General features: G+C 56.2%; 2 protein-coding genes across 8 annotated transcripts in view; one reads left to right on the forward strand and one right to left on the reverse strand.

Moving 5' to 3' along the window:
* PODN (podocan) overlaps positions 1–21,430 on the forward strand; it is a 38,847-nt gene extending 17,417 nt beyond the window's left edge. For 2 of the 7 annotated variants that reach the window (XM_027599429.2, XM_027599389.2), the window contains exons 9-11: positions 96–244; positions 1,514–1,726; positions 4,365–5,286. In XM_027599429.2, the coding sequence (XP_027455230.1) occupies positions 96–244; positions 1,514–1,703 (339 nt within the window). In that variant the 3' untranslated portion in view covers positions 1,704–1,726; positions 4,365–5,286. Of the gene's footprint in view, positions 1–95; positions 245–1,513; positions 1,727–3,422; positions 3,501–4,364; positions 5,287–8,103; positions 10,139–21,181 lie in introns of those variants that run through there. The other 5 variants (XR_003520884.2, XR_003520881.2, XR_003520882.2 and 2 more) reach the window with 5 other exon arrangements.
* LOC113926737 (excitatory amino acid transporter 5-like) lies at positions 6,342–20,055 on the reverse strand. Its single transcript, XM_027602067.2, has 9 exons — positions 19,255–20,055; positions 16,829–17,051; positions 13,102–13,201; positions 12,172–12,405; positions 10,530–10,552; positions 10,060–10,333; positions 9,159–9,293; positions 8,620–8,722; positions 6,342–8,005 (listed from the first exon to the last, which is right to left on the reverse strand). The coding sequence occupies exons 1-9, from the start codon at positions 19,357–19,359 to the stop codon at positions 7,787–7,789; spliced, it is 1,416 nt and encodes a 471-aa protein (XP_027457868.1). The 5' UTR covers positions 19,360–20,055; the 3' UTR covers positions 6,342–7,786.
* Positions 21,431–22,758: the final 1,328 nt, after the last annotated feature.

A 22,758-nucleotide genomic window follows, 5' to 3' on the forward strand; every position in this document is an offset into this window, starting at 1 on the left:
CCTCCCAGGGTTGTCATAAGATTTAGATAGACCAGGGGGTGGGTGGGATCTTTGCAAGACGTTAAGTGCTTTGACTCCCCTGGTCACTCATACAGCTGCTGGACATCGCTGGGAATCAACTCACAGAGATCCCTGAGGGGCTCCCCGAGTCCCTCGAGTACCTATACCTGCAGAACAACAAGATTAGCACCGTGCCCGCCAATGCCTTCGACTCCACACCCAACCTCAAAGGGGTCTTTCTCAGGTAGGAGGGCCCCCGGGGTCAACCTGGCTCTAGCAGGATCGCTGAGGCATCCGGGAACAGCTCCCAGGTAGAGGTCGGTGTTCGAAGCCTGGCTTCACTGACGGGCTGTGTGACCATGGGTACATCCCACAGCCCCCTCCGCCTCTGTTTCCTCGGCTCTCAAGGGTGGGGACAGTCCGGCCAGGCCTGGTGAGGTTTATAGGTTTGTAAAAGGACTTCAGAAACTTTAACAAGCTGTGCGTGTGGGCGTTACTGATGTTGCTGTGGCAGGAGGGGGTACCAGAGAGTGCAGGTGACTGCCCTGTCCACAGCTGGCCAGGATTGAGCCTGGGCCTCAGATGGCAGATGTTCAGGTCCTCGCTGAGCTGTGGGGTCTAGAATGCACTTTTTACTTTATTTTATTTTTTTAAAGAGAGAGAGGGAGAGGGGAGAAGGACAGAGGGAGAGAGAGAGGATCTTAAGCGTGCTCCATGCCCAGCATGGAGCCCGAGGTGGGGCTCTGTCTCACGACCCTGAGATCCTGACCTGAGCCGAAATCAAGAGTTCAGCGCTTAACTGAGCCACCCAGGCGCCCCTAGAATGATTTTGACTCCCCAACTCCCCAGGACAGCAGAGTCAGGGTGGTTCTTCCCAACATCCTACCTGACCACCCCCTCGACTCAGAGAGAAGGGGCAGATTCGAGAAGGCAGAATGTGACCTGCAGGGGATTGGTGGCTGGGTTGGGATAGAGTGTGACCTATGCCTTGGCTCCTGCGGGGGACTAAGGCACAAAGAGTTGAGGGGCCTGATGTCAGAGCCCAGCCTCTGCCACCCCTTAGCCCGAGTGCCACCCTGGCCCAGCTTGACCATGGCCTTGCCTGGGTACCACTCCGTACCAGGCAACTCTAGGCTGGCAAGCCTGGAGCCCCAGGCCTTGGGGTTAGTCCCAGAGGGAGGTAATCCCAGGCAGAGAGGAGGCGCCCACGTCTGCCCCTCCCAAATCTTGGAGCATTTGCAGATGTGGGCCTGCCCCTCGCTGTAGGAGATGAGTGGCCCAGGGTCTGCCCCGCCCCCCCCCCCCCCCGAAGCTATAGCCGCACTGCACAGCTGGGACCGACACGACGCACCTTGCTTCCCAGCACTGCCCGCCTCCCAGCCCTGCACCCCTTTTGTGCGTACTCTGCCCTCTTCCTGGAGAGCTTGTTCCCCGTCTCCCTGCTGGGGTGGGTGGGGGTGGGGGCGCTGAGGGTCGGGCCTCTGGCACTGACCGCACACGGTGGCCCGCACAGGTTTAACAAGCTGGCCGTGGGCTCCGTGGTGGAAAGCGCCTTCCGGAGGCTGAAGCACCTGCAGGTCTTGGACATAGAAGGCAACTTTGAGTTCGGTGACGTGCCCAAGGACCGGGGCCGGCTGGAAGGGGAAGAAGACGAGGAGGACGAGGAGGATGAGGACGAGGAGGACGAGGGGAGGCGGTGGTGACAGGGCGAACCAATGTGACACAGGTAGGTGGTCTGTGCGGGGGCGCACTGACCCTCCCCACCAGCGTCCTGTCCCTGACCCCAGTATGGGCCCTGGCTGAGGGGCTGGCAAGCCTGTGGGAGGCCGGCACGGGCTGGGGACTCTCCCAGGCGATGAGCACCCCGATGTGACATGCGCAGGGGCTGGCACGGTGGAAGCAGGGAGTGGATGTGGGCGCCCAGGAGAAGGCTGCCGCTGTGAGCCAAGCCACAGGCGAGGGGGGAGGCAGTGAGGATGCACACAAGCAGATGGCCCGAAGCGGGTGGGGGAGGGACAGGCAGACTCCAGAGGCCAGGGTCGTCCTGCCGGGCATGGGGTGAGGGAGAAGACAAACCCCCACACCTAGCCTGGAATCCTGGGAGGATGGGAGCCCTGGGGGAGCAGATCTGTTGAGGTGGCAGGAATGTTGAGTTAGATAGGCTCGGGGGGTGCCCAGGCGGCTGCCCAGGGATGGGTCAGATATGTGAGTCTGGGGCCGGAGAGGGAGGTCTAGGCTGGGGATGGGGGTCCAGCCATCATCAGCCTAGAAATAGTCACGAGGCCACAGGAGGCTCGGGGAGCTCGCTTGGGGAGAGTGTGAGGCCATGGCCAGCTGCAGGGGAGCCTGCAGAAGGGGCTGGAGGGAAGCAGAGTGGGAAGGAGGTAGGGAAACCCCAGGCAGCCAAGGACAGAGGGAGATTATGTGCATGTGCAAAACAAACACCCCACGTGGGCATATGGTGCACACACATGTACCCATGCTCACACGTGTGTCTAAACACACATACCCTCGGGGCACCTGGGTGGCTCAGATGGTTCAGCGTCTGCCTTCAGCTGGGGTCATGATCCCGGGGTCCTGGGACTGAGTCCCACATCAGGCTCCCTGCTGAGCCAGGAGCCTGCTTCTCCCTCTCCCTCTGCCTGCCGCTCCCCCTGCTTGTGCTCGCTCTCTCTCTAATAAAAAAATTAAAAATCTTAAAAAAAAAATAAACACGCATACACTCGCACAGAGCACACACTTACAGAACTCATAGCGCACACAGACACACATGCATGTGCTCCATGGAACATTCGCAGGTGCAGAACAGGTACATGCTTGCACACACGTGGAGGATGCGTGCATGTCACTACACACTGCGTCCCCGTGCACAAGGCCCTTGTGGAGAGAGCAGCCATGTTAGTGCTGCTGAGAGGCAGGTGGAGGGAGCCCTAGCAAGGACCCACCAGATTTGACCAGGAGGAGCTCAGCTGTGACCTTGTGGGGGAGTGGCCTCAAGGGCAACGGGGGTGGAGAAAGGAGCTGGCAAGGAGAGACCCCGCGGAGCCTATATACCTCTCTCAAGAAGTTTGGCTATGAAGAGAGGGGATGAGAGGGTGGCAGGGGGACGGGGGTGCGAAGTTCAGGTGGGGCTCCATTTAGCTCGCACCCTGTTCAGAAACAGAGCCGGTTGGAGCGCTGATGGGGAGGGGCTTGGCCGGAGGGGGGGTTAAAGACGGGACAGAGGAGAGAGGAGAGCAGGGCGAAGCTAGCCCTGTAGAGACGGTAGGAGGGACTGGCTTTGGCAGGAGGGCCAGTGCCTCCACGGGGGCAGGAGGGACGGAGGACCGAGTGGCTGCAGTCACACACAGCTTAGTGGCTTGGTGGCTGGACACGCAGTCCTATCAGCCTGATGCCTTCAGCCTTCTGTTTTCTCTGTGCAGCAGGAGGCGCTCGGCTGACCGGGGTGGGTGTGGAGAAGATGGGCCATTGGATCCATCCGTGGCGGGGTTTTTGGCCAGGTGTGTGGGACAGAAGGGTAAGGAACGAGGATGTTGAGGGTATTGGCAGGCGAATGGCTGCAGTTGTGGACCCTGGGAGTCAGTCTGGGAAGGGAAGGATGTGTAGACAGGAGGGTGGGTGGGCAGGGCCTCTGGAGAGGGACGTTGGAGAGTGGGCACCGTGTGGTGAGTAGCCGGGAGGAGAGCTGTGGTCAGAATGAGCTGAGCTGGTGGGGTCACAGGGTCAGCCTGTGACCATGGGAAGGGCCCCCCCGGGCCACTGTTAGGACTCTGACTTGAAGTAGGGGCTTGGGTCAGAGAGGAGACTGCAGGGTGGTGGTGAGGACCCCATGGGGAGATGACAGAAGGAGGTGGGGCCGACAGAAGGATGTGCATGGGGTCATTATCCTAGCTCGGAGAACAGGCCAGAGGCCGTGCTTGGGAGTCCCCTTCCCCTGCTGCCGGGGCCCCAGGGGAGAAGGTGGAGACCTCCTCTCTAGACACTGTCCTCAGGCAGAGCCGGGGGTCAGGGAGGGGGTGAACAGCTGTTCAGTGAGGATGCTCTGGCCCTCCTGAGGGGGCTGTGGAGTCCTGGGATGGGGGAGAATCTGCCCCCTCTGGAGGCCATTGGCCTCAGGCATGTCTGTTGGGGGGAGGCTGGGAGGGGCCCTGGGGAGTGGCCAGAGGCGAGTCGATACCAGGCCTGGCCAGTCAGTGAGAACACTGCCCAGTGGGTGGCCTCCTGGCTCTGGGCCCCCAGGGGCAACTCCCTCTCCTGCCTGCAGTGGCCTGGCCCTCCCAGAGTCCCCTGGGGGGGCCTCCTAGCTCCAGCCCACCTTCCCAAAGCTGGCAGGTCTGCCCCTGACTCTTCCACGTGTTCTGCAGGACAACGGACCGCCGGACCCCTTTCTGCAGCACGTACCTGTGCCCTGTGAGCCCCGGTCTGCCATGCTCACAGACACACCCAGTGCCGCCCCCACCAGCCACCCACCACCACACAGGCTGAGCACACAGTCTCCCATCCCCACCCGTTCCTGCAGCGCCCTCAGCCACACATGGGCAGGCACCACGACACGTCCACACACTGCGGGCTGCACGGCACCCACCGAACAGTTCCACTCCCCTCCCAGGCCCTCCATCTCCATCATGCCCCTGGACTCATGCAGACTCGGGGAAGGGTCTGACCCTGCCCTGGCTCCCACGGGTGCCTGCTCCCTTTACCATGACCCCCCCCCAACATACACACAAGTCACATGCAGAGAGCCCTCTGTGGCCCCTGCCACCAACACCTCTTGCCCCAGCCAGAACTGGCCAGAACAGCTTGCCATCTGCTCAGCCGTCTGTCCATCCGTCCACTGGAGAAGACAGAGTTATCTTGGTGCTCTCTGTGGCCGGGGGCCCGCCACCCTCTGGAACTCACAGAAGCTGACTGTTGTTTCTGTTCCCCCCTTTGGGACTGCTGCCCTGGCCCCCAGCCGCTGGGGCGGTCACTCCCTGCCATGCCCCGGCCGGCCACAGGCGCGTCTTTGATGGAAATCCCACCAAGGCCAGAGGGAAAGTCTCCCGGGGCGGCTGGGGCCTTGGGCAGGAGTGAGGTGGAGGGGCAGGGCTAAGCGAGGAGGAAGGGCCCAGCTGCCCTGATGACATACCTTTTTATTCTTTGGGCCTGTGGGGAGTTCTGGGTGCCTTTGGACTTTGAATTCTTTTTAAGAAAAAAATGATAAAAAAAAAAAAAAAAAACCTCAAAGCTGATTTTTCTTGTTACAGAAAAACTAATATAAAAGCATTACCCCTTTCTGGCAGCCCATGGCCGTGTCTGTGTGTGCTTCCTGTCAGGTGCTGGACCGGCGCCCGGCTGGGGGTGGGCAGGACACAAGCACCTCAGGGCCTGTCCAGACCGGCAGGAGTCGGCGCAGAGTTTAGTTGTTGGCCCATAAGTCATGTCACAGGCCGAGGTCCAGGGGTGTGGGGTTTAGTCACAGGTAAGGAGGCCTGAGGCATGTGTGGCCCGTCTGCTCGGTGGGGGTCAGCAGGTCCGGCCAGGACCACCACATGGGGCTTGTGAGCTCACTCTGCACTTCCAGAGGCTGAGCATCTGAGCAGAGGACCTCCCAGCTTTGGGCTACTCAGGCTTACCCGGAGGACCGCCTGTGCCCTGAGCGGGCATCACTGATGGGGGTGTCCCCACGATGGCTGGGATGGGAAAGAGCCTGGAGGCAGGCCCGAGAGCTAGAGCAGAGTCTCCTTGGGGGCCCAGGTCTTTGCAGGCCTGCCCAGGGAAGAAATGACGGACATGTCTAGCGCTCCCACCATCCCCAGCAAGGCCAGAGCTGGAACTGGGAGGGGCAGCACCTGGCTCAGAGCAAAGCAGAAACTCCGACAAGCAGAGCCGCCCCACAGTGGATGAGATGCCCAGGAAGCAGTGTCCTCCCGCTCCTGGAGGTGTGTAAGCATGCTCCTGTCGAGCCCCGTAAAGAGCAGATTCCTGCCTTGGGGTGGGCCAGGATCCACTGCTCAAAGGGCCTTAGAGATGTGACGCAGGGAAGGGATGTTTCAGCCCGTCCACACAATTGTGGGAATGACTGATAGTTTGACCTCTGACCTCTCTTTGGTGATTAGGCCTTAATGAAGGATGTTCCCATGGTAGACCCTCCAGCCCCTGGCCCTGCAATGGAATGGGGGTCCTAGGATCAGGGCCCTTCCTGGACTCCTCAGACTGCGGCCCTGGGAGGAGGATGGGAAGTAGTTCAGGAGTGGGGGCTGGGAGGGCAAGTGCCCTCCTGAGTCTCTGGGAAGCCCATCCCTTCCCACCGCTTCAGTGTCTTCCGGGGCTTCTCTGTGCAAGACCCTAGAACTGCATCTTCACCCTAGAGCCCATTCAGAACAGGCTGTGTGGCCAGGGCTCTTCTGTGTCCCCTGTGAGCCTCCTGGAGGCACCCTGGGGCTGAGGAGAATGAGGAAGAGAGTCTAGAAATGTCTTTGGGCACATCCCCTCCTGAAAGCAAAGCATTCACCAAAGGGAGCCAGACTATTTGAGGAAATTTGTCTCTTTTGTGGGGACTGATCTCTGTGGTCTGTCCACACTGTGGCTGTGGAGACAGGCCCCCGGGCAAGCTGATTCGTACTCTGCCTCCTGCCTATGACAGCTCAGACAGGCCTGGCTTCATTCCAGCCCCCAGGACAGGCTCGTTTGCACTCTGGCTGCCCAGGCAGGCCTGTCCACACACTGCCAGGCCAACTAGACCTGTCTCTCCTCTGGCTACATGGACAGGTCTGACCCTACATTGGCTGCCCAGTCGGGCCAGTCTGCACCGCAGACAGCCTATATTAGCCCAATAAAGAAATGCTGGCCAGGGTTGGTCACTACGCCCACAGACTTAAAAAACAAAATACCTTTATTTAGTTATCACTGAATTTGCAAACACAGTAAGGAGTAGAAAATCTAACGCCACTTCATCACACAGGCTTGCGTAGAGGGCTGACCCCAGGGCTCCATGGGCAACTTGACCAAAGCATCCCAGGCACGCCTGCCTCCCCAGTCCTGGCTGGCCCACCTATCCTGTGGCAGGCTGGCCCAGATGTTTCTAAGGGTCCCTGCAGCTCTTCTGAAGACATCCCCTCTCCACGTCGGCTGAGCTTTGTGAGAGACAGCTGGTGGGATGGGCTGTGGCACGTGGCAGGCAGTGGGCCTTGGCCTTTGGCTGGGCTGTCCTTGGGGAGAGCTGTTTGTCTGAGGCCACGTGTTACAGGGCAGGGAGGGGGACGGGCCTGGGCAGGGACACAGCTGGGGCAGAACCAGGCTGTTACGTCTTCATAAAGTGAAGGTAGTGGTGGCTGCAGAGCTCCTGGAGGGGGGCAGAAACCCTTGGCATCTGGCCCTGCAGGCCCCCGTTCTCTGGGAAAGAGTGGCCAAGGCTTGAAAGACTTGAGTTAGAGTCCTGGCCCTGACATTATTTGCTCTGAGACCTGGGGTGAGTGTTTTCAGCTCACAGATCCTCAACTGTGTGATCCAGAAAGTGAGACCATATAGTGCCTGCCTGCCACCCTCCTAGGCCATCACAGTACACATGTCACAGCCGGGGCTTAGGCCATGCCGGCTCATCATTCTCCAGCTGGGGCTCCCACCTGCAGTTTTTCCCTTTCTGGGATGCCACTGTCCGACAAGTGGGGCTCATTCTGGCCTCTCAAGGGTGGGAAGAGTGTGTGAGCCTGGCTCCTGTCAGGTGCTCAGAAAAGTAGGTGAGTTGAGATCCTGCCCTTGGCGCCTAACCCTGGAGGCCTCCCCTGGCCCCTGCGGCCCTGCAGGCTCAGACGTTGGTCTCAAGCTCACTAATCTCAATGGTGCAGTGGTCCAGACAGGTGGCAGCTGACTCCTCGTCCTGCTCCACCTGGACGGGGATGTGGTGGGGACAGGCGGGCCCCAGGGTCAGCTCTGAGGCCTCAGCCACGCTCTTCACACAGCCGTTCTGCTGGGTTGCCACGATCTCCTGGAGGCTCACGGGCTTGGTCTCACAGGGCGGCAGTTTCTGGGGAGGGGAAACAGGCCTTGGTAGCAGCAGGAGGGAGTGAGGTTAGACACTGGGGTGGACTGAATGAGCAAACCATGTGATTGGTTTTCCTACAGATGTGCTGTGGGACCTTGATAGGTCACCCAGGCCCTCTCTGGGCCCCCAGCTCCACTCCGTCCTGCTTCCTTCTGAGGCTGTCTTAGTGGAGGAGGGCCACACCATCTGGCGAGTGAGTTGGTGGCTCCCCTGCCTGTCCCCGCCCCTACAGAGTGGGAGAGCCTGCTACACAGAGTTATTGAAGGAGTCCTGAAAACCACGAAGCCCTGTGCAGATGTACAAACATTTGTATTGTTGTCAGCAGGACAAACACCCCTCCACTCGAGGGTCCAGGCTCCAGGGCTTCATCTTCCTTTACTCCCGCTGCTCCTCCCACGATCCGCCCACCGCCGTGGTGAGTGCTCAGCAAGCAGCCGTTAGAGGAATCAGTCACCCCCGTACAGAGGAGGAGACCGAGGCCAGAGGCAAGGAGGGCTGGGCAGAAGGCTGCCGGCCCCCGTGAGAAGACCTGGTGCCCCCCGCCGCCCCAGCTCACCCTCTCAGCGGCCAGGCCAGGAGGGAGGCACTGCTCTCACCTCAGTGCCTGTGTCCTGAGCAAAGTCCTTCCGGCAGATGTGGGCCATGATCCCGGCCGCCAGCGCATCACCCAGCACGTTAATCATGGTGCGGAAGCGGTCCCTGGTGAGACAAAGTGGGCAGTGAGCAGCGGGCACTTTTTTTCTGTAGGAGGAGCTGGTGGTGGGTGGTGCTCACCCCAGGCTGGGGCCCGCAGCAAGGTGCCTTTCGGGTCCTCTTGAGCATACCAGCTCCCCCCACCCCCCGCCACTGGGGGTGACGCCAGAGCAGGTTGATGCACGGCTGGGTTCCTGGGCACATGACTGCCCGTGCTTAGAAGGGCCTGGGCTGGGTCTAAGGCTCCGCTCCCACCCTCCGGAAGTTCTTTATCGGTTTTGAACAGGAGTAGGCACATTTTCGTTTCTGGACACTGGGCCCCACACATTATACCACCGGCTGGGCTGGTGTCCGTGAGCAAGGCACCCCCCTGGGCCAAACCCCGGCAGTTCCCCGGCCCACCCCCCAACCCCCGGCCGGCTGCCTGGCGAACCCCACTCACAGAGCCCAGTCGACAGCGATGATGAGGGTGATGTCGTCAGTGGGCAGTCCCACGGACGTCAGCACGATGACCATGGTGACGAGCCCAGCCTGGGGGATGCCAGCTGCCCCGATGCTGGCCGCGGTGGCCGTGATGCTGCAGGGGGGAGGGGCAGGCAGAGCGGGAGGAGAAGCAGGAGGGGCAGGCCTCGCTGCTGGGGCCCTGGCTCCAAGAAGGAAGCCAGAATGCCAGGGCCTCTGGGGACAGCCATATGGGGCAGGGCTTGTCGGGAAAGCCACATCGGGAAGTTCTCGCGGTGGGGGAGCATGTGCCTGCTCAAGGTCCTCTGGCCCCATGGCCTCCATCCCTGGCCTCAGCAGAAACGCCTGAGGAGTTTGTGGAGAAGCCTGTGCCTGGAGCCACTGCCTCGGTAGGGTTCCAGGAAGCTGACTGGGGATTCAGGTCGTCCCCCACACAGCCCTGCCCAGCCTGCTTCTGGGGCCTGGTTCCCAGGGCCAGACTTGTGCCCTGGGGCTGGCATGCAAGGCCTTCCCCACGGCCTCTGCCCCTCACCCCAGCACCTGCCACAGTAGCAGTCCCCCCTCTGTCCCTCGTCTCAGCCCCCGCCTCTGCTCATCCCGTGCCTGCCTGCAGCCCCCTCGCTGCCCCGCGTGTCCGGACTGCAGGCCCTCCTCTGGGCCTCAGCTTCCCAGCCTGCTGTGCAGGGGGCGCTGGGGAAGGAGCCCTGAGTCACAGACGCCGGGTCACGATCCGGCCGCAGCCCTGACTTGCTGTGTGGCCTGGAACAAACCTCTTCCCCGAGACCCCATCACATCTGGGAGCCCAAGAATCCTAAAGGCCCTTCCAGTGTCCTCCTCTCCCCACTGCCAATCCATACTGGGTATGCGTGTCAGGTATGTACCTGATGGTGATGATCTGGCCGAAGTCCAGCTCATAATTGTTGACCTGGGCAATGAAGATGGCGGCCACAGCCTCGTAGAGCGCGGTGCCGTCCATGTTGATGGTGGCACCCACAGGCAGCACAAAGCGGGCAATGCGCCGGTCAATGTGGTTGTTTTCCAGCAGGCACTTGAAGGTGATGGGCAGTGTGGCTGAGCTGTGGGCAGAGGGGTCAGTGTCTGCCCACCACCCTCTTCCTCTGCCAGGGACGGAATCTTGTCCCCACCCCACACAGCCTACTCATCACCAGTGAGAAGAGGCTGAAGGAGCTTTGCAGTGGTCTCAAGTGGCATCCTTGGGGAGTGTGAGATCAGTGGCCCAACCAGGCCCGCCCAGGCCCAGCGCCTGAGACCCCCACCAACCACACAGGTTGGGAAAGGAGTCACCACCAGCACAGCACCTACTATGCGCCAGGCATTGTGCTTTACATACGCTCATCCGATCCTCCCGGCTTCCTGTGCGGGAGGGGTTTTGAGGCTGTTTTACAGATGAAGAAATGGAAGCCCAGAGGGGACGAGGGGCTGACCCAGAGTCACAGCGCTGTGCCACCCTTAGATGAAGTGGCCAGACTTGCTGGAATTTGATCCCAACCTCCCACTAGCCAAGTGGCTCTGGCAGGTTCCTCAACCTGTGCATGCCTTAGTCTCCCTGTCCCATGCGATACCTAGATTACAGCGCTATGAGGGTGGTTCAATGAGAAAGCGCTTTGAACAGTGTCTGGCACTTGGCAAGCACTCAGACAGCGGAAACCACTCTGATCACTATTACAGTGTTTGCAGTGAAGCTCCTGGTGGCCGTGCTGAGACAAAAACGCAGGTTGGGGTGGCCTCAGAGCCACTGCCTGGGGGCCCATGTCCACTTCCCAGTGTCCTGGGCCCGAGGCTGTGGCTCCTGCCAAGCAGGAGATGGCCCAGGGCTGCTGGCTCCAGCAGGGGTTGGCCTGTGGCCTGGGGGCCAGCAGCCACTTGGGACTTTGTCTTTCCTTTCCACCTCCTGGCCCCTGCCCTGTGTGGAGGTTCCTGGATGAGGCTCCTGGGGCTTCTCCTCCCTGGGGCTCTGCTTCTCCTCAGTTCTTCCTTAGGTGCTTTGGCTGCCAAGGATGGGGTCATGTGGCTGCCGAGGAAGGATCTCTGTGGTGGCCTTCATTCCCATTTGACAGATTGGAAGGGTGAGGCCCAGAGAAGAGAAGGCAATAAGGGCTGGAAGGAAGAGCCAGGCTTTGGCTCCAGAGAGACACGGGCCTGAGCTCAGCTGACTTCCTTCATATGGAGCTTGGACATTTGCTATGGGGAGAACCACCCTTTCTTCATGGAGTATAGAACACTTTTTCACTCCTTGATAGACACCTGGGTTTGCATGACTCCAACCCCCTGGGCTCTTCTGCACTCTGCTGTGGGCTGGGATCCTGGAGAGCAGGTGCCACCTCATTTAGCCCAGACCAGCCTTCTTGCCCTTGGGTGACTTATCTCCACTCATTCCCATGGCAACCCTCTGAGGCAGAGGCCACCATAACCCCCAATCTGTATGTGAGGAAATGGATGCCCAGGGAGCTCAAGTGACTTGCCCACAGCCACACAGCCAGTGGGTGATGGAACCATGATTCAAATCCCCACTGGCTAGTGACACTGTCCAGGTGTGACAGGGCATCCAGCCAGGATGTCTCTGTGGCCGCAGATGGGCCAAGTCCCTAAACAACGCAGGGCCCAACTCCAACAGAAGCATGGTGTGGCAGAGAAAGGCAACAGCAATTGCAGATTCATCCCTTGTCAGCTGTCCCAACCGCAGGTGTGCAGAAGCCACCCCCACATGGACTGAGTGGGTCTTAGAGACTCGGGCAGTAGGGGAGGGGAAGGCGTTAAGAGGCAATAAGGGCTTCCTGCCATTCGGGGGGCAGGTGGGACCTCAAGCAATCTGTTGCAAAAATCGGTCTCCTTACCACGGCTACCCCCAAGTTTGTGAAGTGGGCCATACTGAAACTTGCCATGGTTCTATGGCTATGGACACATGATGGCGGGACAGATGAACAGAGTTCAGCCACTGCCCTCTCCCCACCCTGCACATCACCCAGGGCTACCTGGAGGAGGTGGCCAGTGCGATGAGCAGGGCCTGGAGGACACCGCGGATGAAGACAATGGGGTTCTTTTTGGTAATGAAGAAGTAGAGCAGGGGCAGGATGAAGAGGCCGTGGACCACCAGCCCACACACCACAGTGACCGCATAGAAGCCCAGCTTCTTTCTGACAGCCGTGGGGTCATCCATCTCCAGGATCTTGCCAGCGATGAGGAACACAATGCCGAAGGGGAAGTACCTGGGGGCAGGGTGGGGACAGGCAGCCAGCTCAGGGCCAGGCAGGCAAGGGTCCCAGGCAGCGATGTAGTACCAGGGCACATGGTGTCATTCATACCCCGACCCTCAACCAGCCCAGCCCTGCAAGACCTCTGGCCTCTGTGCCTTCCCGTTTAGGCCTCTGAGGAGTGCCCTGCCCTCAGCAGGCCCTTGTTTCCACCCAGCAGTGCCACAAACTTCATGTATGACCTTGGGCAAGCCTCTGCATTTCCCCATCTGAACTGGTTGGACTAGAAGATTCCTAAGGCCTGAGCTCTGAACCAAGAGGGGCAGCTGGTTCTCGCTTCCAGTGTTCCTCTTCTTCAAAAGCTGAGCTGATGAGACTCCATGTGATGGGGAAACTGGGCCAGGAGAGCAGGGCGACGCTTAGCTTGTAACTTTCCTCCAGTGGGCCTGACCAGGCCAGAAATGGCAGGCCCAGGGCTGGAATGAGGCCTGGTCAGGGCTGGTGGGGGGGGGGGGGGTAGGAGTGGAATCCAGGGGAAAATGTGTAGCTCTGGAGGCCCCAGGCCAGGGCTGAGCCTCCTGTGCAGCTTTCTGCTTTAGCTAGGAAAGCAGAGGAAGGGACCATGGGTGTCCATCCGTGCAGGGCAGGGCGGGAAGGGGGCGGGTGAAGGTAGAAGAGGACGCTCCTGCCCCCCTCCCCCATGAGGCTTACCACACAGCCACTGCCACGATCTTCATGACGGACTCATTGAGGCACTGGCAAAAGCTGACCAGAGGGGTTCCACTGTCACCCATGCGGCCCAGCATGATGCCTGCGGGGACAGGGACACACAAGCATATCACGGATGCCACAGACTGAGATGCAATTGTGCATGACATCATCACATGCTGACACGGGCTAGTGGCAAAGTGCAGACAGGGCCACGTGCGCGTGGAGCCCCTGGGCCTTGGCCGACTTCCCAGTAGCCTTTGATGCACCAGCGCTTCCCCCAACCCTTTCCCTTCCTTCTCGGCCACCACCGCTGGACCAGGGCTCTTGTCTCGTCCTCCTTGCTCATCCATAAAAATGCTCCCTGCCAAACACCCCTCACTGGCTTCCTGAGTCCTCAGACCATCACCAAGTTCCCCACTGCTTCAGGTCCCAGTCGATCTGACCCATCTACACCTCCCACCTCCATCTGGCCCTGCTTTTCACCTTCTCACTATGCTCTGGCATCACTGGCCTTCCTTATGTTTCTAGAATACATCAAGCTTCTCACTGCCGCAGGGCCTTGCCCACATAGGTCCTGGTGCCTGAAACACTGTCTGCCTGGCTCCGCATGCAGCCTGGGGAACTGTCCCCACTCCCCTCGGCACACTCCTGGTTTGTTCTTCTCTGTCTCATCTCTTTCTGATCCCTTTATATCACTATTACAACTTATAACTATTATTTTCCAGTTGTCTGTTGTTTCTTCTCATCTCCTCCAGCAGAAGGTTAGCTCCGTGAGGGCAACAACAGTATTTCCTTCGCTGGCACATCGTAGGTGCTCAACCATAAGCACCTAATGACGGAAGGAACAAAGGAATGACTAATGAAACCTTTCCTGGAGCCCCTGTTATTCCCTTCCTTGGGGGGTGTTCATGATGTACTCTTTCAGGCGAGCTGTATGCAAGTGAGCACCATCAGGCCACTCCTGAAACAGTGACAAGGGACAGCTGTCCCTTCTGGTGACACAAAAATAGAGAGCAAAGCACTCTGTGGCTGCCCTTGGAAAGCTTGCTGGCAATGTGCTTGGAGGGGCTCACCACCTGGGTCAGCCAGGGAGAAGGAGGGCCAGGATTTGAACCCTGGCCTATGGGACTCCAGAGAGAGGCCCTTTCCCTGTCCCAGAAGCCCTGAGCCCACACGGTCCACAGAACAGCTACCACATAGTGATGGGATGACACGGGACCCTGCTGCTGTGATTAGGAGAGGCCCAAGCTGGAGGTGACACAGCCTAGCCCTGCCCAGCTGGCCTGTGGAAGCCTGGCTGAGCTGAGACCCAGGTCCACTGCCAGCTCTGTTTGCTCCTCAGGCTCTTCCTGCCTGAATCAGTTTCCACTTAGATTTCCCTGGAGGCGCCTAAGGGCTCTGGCTGGCTGGCTGCTAGTGTGCACAGGACCCAGGGTCTGGCAGGAGGTCTCCTGCAATAGTCAAGGCTAATGAGGCCTTAGCATCAGCCACGTCCCAACACCAGGGGAGAGATGGGGAGAGGAGGCTGTGTTGAGGGGACCATTCGAAGCAGCTGGGCAAGTGTGGCTTGCTCACACTCAGATGTGGGCACATACAGATAGATGCAGGCACACCCTGAGGTAGGCCCGCACAGATGCACGCACTGGCCCAGGCACACTCTGACTTGGACACACATATACAGATCTGCATACACACTTGGGCCCACATATACAAACATAGATACACTGACACGTGGACAGTTACACACGTCCAGTCAACACTTAGTGAACTGAGTCCAAGGGTTCCGGGGTTTCTTTCGCTCCGCCAGCAGACGTCCTGTTTATATGTTCCCACCTCTAAGAGAGGCCGCTGGGGAGGAGGAGGAGGAGTGTCCACTGAGAACCGATTGCCAAATGTGCTGCGAGCGCTTCCAAGCACCATCTTGTCACACACTCGGGTCCTGGAGGCCCTGGCCCCTCTGCGTGCCTGACCGCCGAGCCAAGATGTTAAGAGCTTCCTCATCCACCATGGCCCATCCATTCATCCAGCCATCCACCCATCTCTCCAACAGATTTTTCCCGCGTGCCTGCTCTTCCCAGTCCGGGCAGTGGGCTGTGGGGATAAATGGGGAACAAGCCAGGCCCATCTCTGCCTGCATGGAGCTCACACCTGCTTCTGTGCGACTTCAACAGAAACAGATAGATAACTGCAGTCGGTCAGACGTTTAAGGAGGAACATGGGGCACCTGACCAGTCGGGGCGGGGGGGGTCGGTAAGACTCTCCCGAGGACACGAAGCGTATGTAGACCTCTGTCCCCGCCAGCAAGGGTGAGGAAGGCGCAAGGGGGAGGAAGGGGCAGGAGCGGCCAGGCGGCAGGAAGTGGGAAGGGCTTTGGGGAGGCAGCTTCCGGGAACCGGAAAGCGGCATGGCGGCCAAGAGCGGTTGGGGCGGTAAGAGAGCAGGAGCAGAGGAGCTTGGGGGCAGGCTGCGCCGGGTCACGCGGAGCTCTGCAGGCCGCGTGTAGCGCTCGGGCCCCCTTTCCAAGCGCACTGGAGAGCCCCTGGAGGCTTTTTGCAGGACTTTGCCAGCCGGTGAGGAGGACACACCAGGGCAGGGACTCTTCAGGAGGCTCGTGCAGAAACCAGGTCAAAGATGACGGTGAGCCTGAACCACGAGGGGTGGCAGAGGGCAGAGGGAAATGCAGGCTCAGAGAGAGGTTTCAGAGGTAGACCTCTGAAACCTCTGACAGATTTGGATGCGGGCTGGGGCAGAGGCCGAGGCAGAAGATGGCGCCCGGATGCCCTGCGCGAGCAACCAGGGGATGGTGAGAAAACCTTGTGGAGAAGTCAGGGAGGTAGGAGAGGCCCTCCCAGGCCCTTGGCCAGGGTGAAGAGGGAGGTTGGTGCCAATTTTAGAATAAGACAATGACCTCTGACAATGGTCTCGAAGGACAAGATAGGGATTGACGAGCTAGATTGTTCTGGATGGTTTGTCCCCAAGAAGGAAAAGGGTTTCGTGTGTGTGTTGGTGTTGCTGGCAGAGGCAGACCCATAGGTTTTATGGGATCTGACGCTTATACAGTTTGGGGCCCTCTCCACGAAAAATAATACTGTGTGTGTGAAGGTACAGAAAGACCTTTGCAAGTTAGGCTTCACTGGCTTTATGGTAACAGCCTATGGCTGGGGGTCTTGGCACCTCCTGGAGAAGAGTAGCAAAGGGGAGGGTGTGGTCGGGAAGCCAACCGTGGGCCCTGAGAAATGACAGAGATATGTCTGAGGAGACAGTTGGCCAGTGAGAAGCCCCTGTGGGAGATGGAGGGGAGAAATAAGGGCTTTAGAGAGATGGTGATGACAGAGAGTTTTAGATTTTTCCTCTTCTTTATTGTAATGTCCCCCCACCCTGCCCCAGGAACCCCAGATCTCAGTAAAATGGAACCCCCCCTGCTGGGAGGGGGGGCCAAGAGATGGTCCTCTTTAAGGGCAAGCTGACACCCCTGGAGGCTGACTAGCACCCAGGGAGGGAGAATTCCAAGTGAACACCAGCTCTAGCCGGGGGAGGACAGGAGACACCCCTCGGTCATAGAATGGGGACTTAAGCCACTCCACCGGCTAGGAAAGAAAGGACCCACCAGGAAGGAAGATAGGAGACTCTAGGTTATTCACATTAGTGGGTACAGGGTGGCAGAGGAGGATGGATGCAAAGGGGACTGGCTGCAGGCCACTGCCAGTGTGGGGAGGGCAGCACATACCCATGGTGGCAGAGAAGATGACAATGCCCAGCACGTTCATGCCGTCGATGGTATCAGGCTCTGACTTGTAAACAACCTCAGGTGGCGGGGTCAGGTCCAGGGCGAAGTTCTGAACACGAGAGCCATTCTCTTCCTGGACCCCATAGACCGGGATCTGCCGAGGAGGGGCCTCCGCCCATGCCGTCTTGGGGGATTTGACAACGGGGGTGGTCTTGGTGCGGTACTAGTGGGCGACACCCCAACCAGGAAGGAGTCAGGGCCAAATATTGTTCTTAATGTCATCAACAACAACAATAACATCTTGGAGGCACATTTGGATGCAGTCAAGAACTATTTGATTGACAGTAACCCTGTGAGGTAGGCAGGAGTATTACCAAGATTTTACCAAAAAGAAAATTGAGATTCCTTCATCCATGGACACTCCCCAGCCATGCGTCTCTCCACCCCTTCCTCCCTCTTCTTCCTTCTCTGCGTCGTTGCACCCATCTGGGTCCCCCTCTACCCATCTCTTCTTCTACCCAGATAATTTTCCATTCACCTGTCTATGCCTTCCAAGCATCCATTTTCCATCCACCTAACAGCCAGCCAGTCCTGCCTGCCACTGATGAAAACTTGGACCTTCTCTTTGAAAAAGTTCAGCTTGCCCCAAGCCTTTTTGAGGAGAGGAGGATCCAGCTGGGAGGAACTGAGCCTCCAAGCCGGCTCCCTTTCCTCCTTTGCCCCAGGGCATCCCTGGGTTTTTCCCTCTCATTCCTTGGGCACTAGGAGCCCAAACGAGGGAGTCCTCTCTCCTCCCAACACCACAGTGTCAATGAGGTAGATCTTCTGGGGGTTGGCGTGGGGGAACCACTCAGGAAATATATGGGACCTCAAGTTTCCGTGCTTCAGTTTCTTCATCTGTAAAACGGGGGTCGCAATCGTATCTAGCTCATTAGATTAAATGAGACAACATACATGAAGTGTTTCAACAGTGCCTGGCCTGTGGCATGCCTTATGTGGTCGTTACCGTTACCGCTGTTATGCCACCACCATCATCATCATCATTCCAACACTGAACATGCTGTGGTGGATGCCAGGGACACAAAGATGAACCAGACATGAATTCTGCTCTGACAGCTTTGGGGAGGGAGTGACTTACTTTGTCTCAGGGGTCAGACAGCTTCCCAAAGAAGGGGACATTTGAGTTGGGCCTTGAAGGATGGGTAGGAGTTTGCCAAAAGAGAAAGGGCATTCTGGGTAGGTATGAGGTAGAGCGACATTCTCTCTCATGCCTTCAGTAATTCCCCATCACTATTGGAATAAAATCAGAAATCCCTCGCCTAGCACTGAGGGCCCGTCATTCTCTGGCTCATTTCATAGATAAAGGCCCAGGAGATTAGGAAAGATGCAGTGATTAGCTCAAGATTTCACAGCTCCTTATTTTAGAGCCTCCTCTCCAACCCTCAACCTCCTCCTTTGTGTCCTCAGTCCTAATGCAAGGCCCAGCACAGGCAAGGGGGTTGGGAAATGCTTGCTGGATTGTCGACCAACCAGCTGACGTTTTATGAGGGGAAAAGGATTAGAAATTATTAGAAGGGCAGATAAAAATTGGCGCACAAAGATATTTACCATCATTTCCAAAAAGAAAAAAACTTCGAAAACAACCTCGAGGCCCACCGAAACGAGGGATGGCCCCACCATGGGCTCTTATATCATCGCAAATAGTGTATTTTAAAGAAACACTTCGTAACCAGGGCAAATGCTCATGCTATAATGAGCTTGGGGAAAAAGCAAGATACACGCCATCTCTGTACTATTATCCCAATTTTGTTTTTCCAAAACATATTTATGCAGAGAAAAAAGACTAGATGTGTCCCAACTACCACCACTGTTGCTTGGTCCTAGGACAAGAGATTTTTATTTTCTGCTTTGTATTTTAGTATTTTCCTAATATTTTACACTGAACAAGATTATTCTTAACTACAGGGAAAAGGGGTTATTTTAAAAAGAAAAAGAACACAGGCTTAGACGCCAGACAGGCCTGGGTTTCCCGACCAGCACTGTCATTTACTAGCTGTATAACTTTGGGCAGGTCCTTTAATCCTTCCAAGCCTCTAGCCTAGGTTTCCTCATCTGGGACGGGGCGGGTGCACCGAGCCCAGGGTTACTGTGAAGATCCAGTGATCGGGGGTACGCGAGCGTGGGGGTGAGCCTAGAGCATGGGTGCCCCCCCCCCCCGTCAGTTCTCTTTCTAAGAAGCTGGAACCCCGGGCAGGGCTGTGGCCAGGGGAGGCTCTAAGGATCTTGATGGCCCCACCTCCCCTCCTCTCCAGCCTCCGGCCCCAGGAGGCAGGGAGACTTGCTGGGTAAACCTGACACCTCCCAGCCTGGCCCAGGCTGGCCCTACCTGCCCCGCTCCGTCACCCCTCGCCCCAGGACCCACTCACCTGTTTGAATGTGGCTTCCACAAGGTTGGCTGGGAACATGTTCCTGGGAAGAGAGTCAGTAACTGGAGAATTCAGAGCCCAGGACAGGAGGGCCCGTGGGGTCATCTGGACACCCCAAGGCCTTCGATGACCTAGCCAGCCTCCCTCTGTGGTCTCACCTCTTCCTACCACCAGCCGCCTCTACCCTCCACCCCACCTCCCAATCCCCAGTACTCAAAACTCCAATTGCATACGGTTCCCTAGAGACACTGCATACTTCTCCAGCACCCAGGCCTTGGTTCACACTGTTCCTTCTGCCTACAAGGTCCCTCCTGCTTCTCTGGCTAGCTCCTACTCCAGTCAGTCAGAGGCCACACCTTCTCTGATTACTGGCTAACTCTGTGGGCCTTTCCTCAGGGGTCACCCGTGCTCCAGAGTGCTGCAGTGTGGCACTGGCTCACAGGTCTGCCTCAGTGGTTCCTAGCTTCTCTGTGGCGCCCAACACAGGACCTGGCACATAAATGAGATCATAATTCCTATTGACAGGATTTTCATAAAGCTGAGGAGGGAGGGGTCTTCTCCTACCAGATATGAACATATACTATAAGGATAGAATTTAAAGTATAATATTGATACAGCTGCCAACAGAAAAATCAAGAGAACAGAACATGTAGCCCAGAAACAGAACCTAGTACATCTTAAGTACCCTATTTAAAAAGAAATAAAGTGTATTTATTTGTTTTAGTAATATCTACACCCAGCGTGGGGTTCCAACCCATGACCCTGAGATCAAGAGTCCCATGCTCTTCCCACTGAGCCAGCCAGGAGCCTCTAAGTACTTCATTTTTTTTTTTTTTTGAAAGATTTTATTTATTTGACAGAGAGAGACACAGCGAGAGAGGGAACACAAGCAGGGGGAGTGGGAGTGGGGAGCCCAATGTGGGGCTTGATCCCAGGACCCTGGGATCATGACCTGAGCCGAAGGCAGACGCTTAACGACTGAGCCACCCAGGCGTCCCTGAGAACTTCATTTTTGATAAAAGTCGCTTCACAGATCAGTGAGGAAAGGAAGGATTTGTTATAGAGTATTATGCAGCCAAACCAACTATTTAAATAAAAAAAAAGTTAGATCCCTATTTATACTTTGCATCAAAATAAATTCCAGATAGGTTAAAGAAATAATTTTTAAAATGAAACCATAAAGGGGCGCCTGGGTGGCTCAGTCGTTAAGCGTCTGCCTTCGGCTCAGGTCATGATCCCAGGGTCCTGGGATCAAGCCCCACATTGGGGTCCCTGCTCGGCGGGAAGCCTGCTTCTCCCTCCCCCACTCCCCTTGCTTGTGTTTCCTCTCTCGCTGTGTCTCTCTCTGTCAAATAAATAAAATCTTTAAAAAAAAAAATGAAACCGTAAAAAGCTAGAAGAAAAAATAGGTTAGTGTTTTTCAGATCTCAGAACAGGGAAGGACCGGCTAAGAAAAAAAAATGAGCAATTAAAAAAAAAATCAATAGATTTTACTACATAGAAATTAAGAATGTCCTAAGTGCAGCACAGTATCCTGGGTTGGATTTGGGAGCAGAAAAAAAGGCATTAGTGGAAAAACTGGTGAAATCCAAGCAAGGTCTGTAATTTAGTTAATAGTGTTATACTAATTTAATTTCTTAGTTTCGACATCTGTGCCATCACTATGTATGTTGCTGACAGGGAAAGCTGGGGGAAAGGTATGTGGGAACTCTCCTATGTTTGCAACTTTTCTGTAAGCTTGAAATTATGCTAAAATAAAAAGTAAATAAATTGAGAAGTTCTCTTAAGATGGATTGAAATACAAATAAAATTATAAAGCAAATGATAAACTAGGAAAACTATGTGACAAAGTGTTATCATCCTAAATCTTTAAAGAGCTTTTATAAATCTTGTCTTTGTCTCCTCGTTCACTGTCTCTTCTCTCCAGAACATCAGCTTCCTGGAAGGCAGAGATCTCTGATTTGTTCCCTGCTGTGGCCCCAGTGACTGGAAGACTGCCTGGCACGTAACAGGCACTCAGTATATATTTGCTGCATAAATAATTGGACCACAAAAACATTAGTACCTCAATAGAAAAATGATTGAAAGTCATGGCCAGGCAACTCACCTTGCAAAAGAAGGACCGTAGTAGTCCAGAAAAGCTTTTAAATGTTCAGCTTCCTCAATAAATTAGACATTTTCACCTCTCAAACTGGTATAGGATTTTTAGATGACAATACTCAATGCTGAGGAGGTGTGGGGACACGCCTCTCCCCCTCCCTCCCTGTTCTGACAGCAACCTTTCTGTAAGGAAATTTGCAATTCCTATTGAGGGTCTTAAAACCATTGCACCTTTGTCTTTACAATGCACTTCTAAGAATCTTTTCTAAATCAGAGATGCTAACAAAGATTTTTGTTCATGTGCTTGCATTTCCTCAAACAGGCCACATGGACTGGCCTTACCACTCACTCTTGCTCTTGGCAAATCTCTTCTCTTTCGAGACTCTGCTCATACATACCTGGAATTATATACAAGAGTATGGGTGTGCGTTCTTTCTTTTTTTTAAAGGATTTTATTTATTTGAGAGAGTGAGTGAAAGAGCACAAGCTGAGGGGAGAGGCAGAGGGAGAGGAGAAGCACAGACTCCCCGCCAAGCAGGGAGCCCAATGCAGGGCTCAATCCCAGGACCCTGGGATCATGACACGAGCTGAAGGCAGACACCCAACTGACTGAGCCACCCAGGCGCCTCCGGTGTGCTTTATTTCTTAACCTTACGCCCCAGCAGCCACTGTTGGAAAATGGACTATATTTTTTTTTCCACTGTTGCTAAAATATGCTTCAGTGTAAGCATATGGCAGGAGGAAGAGAGCTTAGAATCAGCTAGCAAGGCAGAAAGAGTGGTCCTGGCTTTTCCCACTAATTTCAACTTTGTCACAAGAGAGAGAAGAAGCAGGCAGGGGTCAGGGCCTGGGATCTCAAAAACTCAAATGAGGCTTTTTCCTCATTTGTCTGCTAGTTATAAGCAGATTCCTGCCACCAGAATAGTAGCTGCCTGCCAGGGCTTTTGACATCAAGCAGATCCGAAGCACCGACGTCAGGGTTGGTGCTGGGGGCTCACCAGGTACACAGGTGCCAGAATGCAGCAGTCCACTGGGCCCTCGTGACCAGAGGGGAGGACGCCCAGGCTGTACCAGTGCTTCAGAGTTTGAAAATTTCTCCTGGGCAGAACCCCCGAGGTGCGAGGGACTTGCAAGGTGGTTTTCTAATGAAACTTCGAGAGAAGGCAGAAAGCAGGAACATTCAAGTTGTAGGAGACCAAATGAAGCTTATACCTAAGATGTACATTTCTTTACAATCTCCTTGAAAATTAGAATAATTTAAAACGTGGGTTGTGGCCGGGACAGCTAGTTGCCTACCCAGTCTCTATTCTCTTCTTCCTTACCAACAGGAGCCCCGGCATGTTACGGGACCAGTGGGGCTCCCTGTTTCCCAGCCTCTCTCACCAAAGGGTGGCCGAGGAGATG

This window comes from Zalophus californianus, chromosome 4 (genome assembly GCF_009762305.2).
Source record: "Zalophus californianus isolate mZalCal1 chromosome 4, mZalCal1.pri.v2, whole genome shotgun sequence".
NCBI lineage: Eukaryota > Metazoa > Chordata > Mammalia > Carnivora > Otariidae > Zalophus > Zalophus californianus.

What these genes read in the sequence shown, in the direction of transcription:
- LOC113926737 (XM_027602067.2), bottom strand. Translation starts at nt 19,359, where the DNA reads ATGACCCCACGGGCCCTCCTGTCCTGGGCTCTGAATTCTCCAGTTACT. An exon ending in TGGAAGCCACATTCAAACAG is followed by an intron (nt 17,052 to 19,254) that starts GTGAGTGGGTCC and finishes GTCGCCCACTAG; the next exon opens with TACCGCACCAAGACCACCCC. An exon ending in CTCAGGACACAGGCACTGAG is followed by an intron (nt 8,006 to 8,619) that starts GTGAGAGCAGTG and finishes TCCCCTCCCCAG; the next exon opens with AAACTGCCGCCCTGTGAGAC.